The following is a 2,268-nucleotide window of genomic DNA, read 5'->3' on the forward strand; positions in this document are numbered from 1 at the left end:
CGCAGGTTTGTGTTTTAGTGTTATATTTTATTTAACTCATTGAATTTAGATATTTTTGTATATCAATGTTCTGCTTCCGTCGGTAATTTTAGTTGATTTCTGATTAATTTCAGGAAACCTTTTTTTGTTTTGAGCCATATACATATAATATTGTGGAAGCCGTCGGAACCACTTGTAACTAATGACGGTACATTTGTCAATTTAAAATAAATAAATTAAAATATATTTATTTTTCTTGCGTCGCGCTTGTGATCTGCCTTTACTTAAGGATCAACATTGTCGAATGAAGAACTTGATTGATTGAGTATTGAAAAGCGGTTTTCTAGAAAGTCCCTTGCCGTCGGAGAAATGAAATTCGAAAATACCAAAATGCGGTTATTCCACCTCAGTTTTTTTTTGCGTCATCATCTTTTGCTTACGTTTTCTTTTCCTGTGAATAATCTGAAAAATGGCCCGCCGTCAATAATAAGAAGACTGATTGTTTTTATTTTTTATAATTTTCGCATTTTTTGTTTTATTGACTTTTTTGTTTGACAAAAAATTGATGCAATTTTTAGCCAACTACGATTCGTTTTCATTTTTTCATGGGTTTTGTTCTTAAGAAAAACTTAGAAAAACTTCGCTTACAAAAGAACTTACAAACTATTACAGTAGTGATTCATTTAAATAGGCTTTAGGTGTAAATTATGTCTAAAGAAACTATTTTTCTTGTTATAAAAAAATACAAAATTGGGAATTTTTTCAAACGGGGTTTTAAAAATTTTTTTTTTTTTAAATTTTTGTTCTTTTAAATTTTTTTTTGTAGAAACAAAACCATTATCACAATCGCTTTGATGAGTAAACTAAAATTGGGTGGGAGTTGTGGCTGTATCCTTGACTGCTGTAGAAATCGAATGCCGTCGGCTGTTGAGTGATGACTGCTTTTTGGGTTGGCTCATGTTTATTTCCTTTGTACTCTGGATTTTGGACTGGACTATTTTAGTTTTCCCCCGAAGTAGTTACTCGAATATTTTACTGCGATGGCTTGCGATATTTGCCGCACTTTCTTCCGCTCTTCGGAAGGCATGGGCTGTACTGCCTCAGAGTTTCCAGGACGACGGTGGCCAGGAATCTCCACTGGGACTCCCGCAGGCGGAGAATCTGCTGCTCCTTTTGCTCCGCCTCTCGCAGCAAAGTCGCCTGGTCGGGTATGAAGAATGCCACTGCCATTGTGGGTTTATCTGTCGCTCGGAATTACACAATTGCCAATGACTCAATGACTTTCTCTTCGGCACAATGAATGTTTATCAAGTAGTTCTTTGTTGCTGGCGGGGCACACACACGTTGCTTTCGTATTTTCGAGTTCGTTCACTTTGTTCTCAACGTTTTGCTCTGCTTTCAGATAGGTTTTCGAGATGCGTTCGCTGCGCTGGCTGAATTCAAATGAATATAGTGAGTGGTGCTCCGAGGCTTTTTATACCTGGCGCTCTCCCGCCGTCGGTTTCTCTGGTTTTCTGGTGGTGGCTGCTCTCGTCTTGGGCCTGTTTCGCTCTTTTGCTCTCTGGCTGGGTTTTTTTTTGTTTTGGTATTTTTGTTGACATCGCCTCATTCGCAGCTCCCAAAACCAAAAAAAAAAGTACAAATGTTTTGTTGAGGGCGGTGGGCGGGGCCACCTTGCGCCTGTTGCCAAGCGTGTTTTGCTGTTGTTGTTGTCAGGTTGTTGGCAGCGCCTTTGTTGTAAATGTGTGCGGCGAGAAGTACAGTTAGCATATTAATTGTATTAAATCGTCGGGGCATGACAAACGTTTTCCACCAAGGAGTTCGACGGAGAAAGGGATAATAAAAGGGAGCTTTTCTACAGAAGTTTTAAATACTCTCTCGTTATATTACGTCTCTTCGCATTTTTCGTCACTTAACAGGACAGTTAATCAGGGCATAAATCGAAAATCTACCAAGTTTCATGTTCATACGGTTAAAATCAACCAACTTAGCCAGGACTGACTAAATTATATTATATTATATTGTAGAATAAAGGTAATTGTAGTTCGTTGAGGGTTTATAAACTAATTTTCATCTTTATTATATTTTAATTGAATTTAAAATCTTTAGTGCTCTCAAATGTAAACAATTAATGAATAAATAAATAAAGTAATTAATGCTACAATTTAGTATTTAGTATTTAGTAGTCTGCATAAACTCATTTTAGATATTACAACACAATAACATGATAAAAAAATTAGAGTCCTATTCGAATTATTCATTTATACTATTATATGGTTGAGCTGTTAG

The 2,268-nt window shown here is 36.5% G+C and overlaps 1 protein-coding gene across 1 annotated transcript; it reads right to left on the minus strand.

The window, feature by feature from the left end:
• Window positions 1-509: 509 nt before the first annotated feature.
• LOC108135541 (cell death protein rpr) lies at window positions 510-1,407 on the minus strand. The gene has a single exon (XM_017256289.2). The coding sequence runs from the start codon at window positions 1,207-1,209 to the stop codon at window positions 1,012-1,014; it is 198 nt and encodes a 65-aa protein (XP_017111778.1). The 5' UTR covers window positions 1,210-1,407; the 3' UTR covers window positions 510-1,011.
• Window positions 1,408-2,268: the final 861 nt, after the last annotated feature.

The sequence above is a fragment of the Drosophila elegans genome, unplaced genomic scaffold (genome assembly GCF_018152505.1).
Source record: "Drosophila elegans isolate 14027-0461.03 unplaced genomic scaffold, ASM1815250v1 contig_208, whole genome shotgun sequence".
NCBI lineage: Eukaryota > Metazoa > Arthropoda > Insecta > Diptera > Drosophilidae > Drosophila > Drosophila elegans.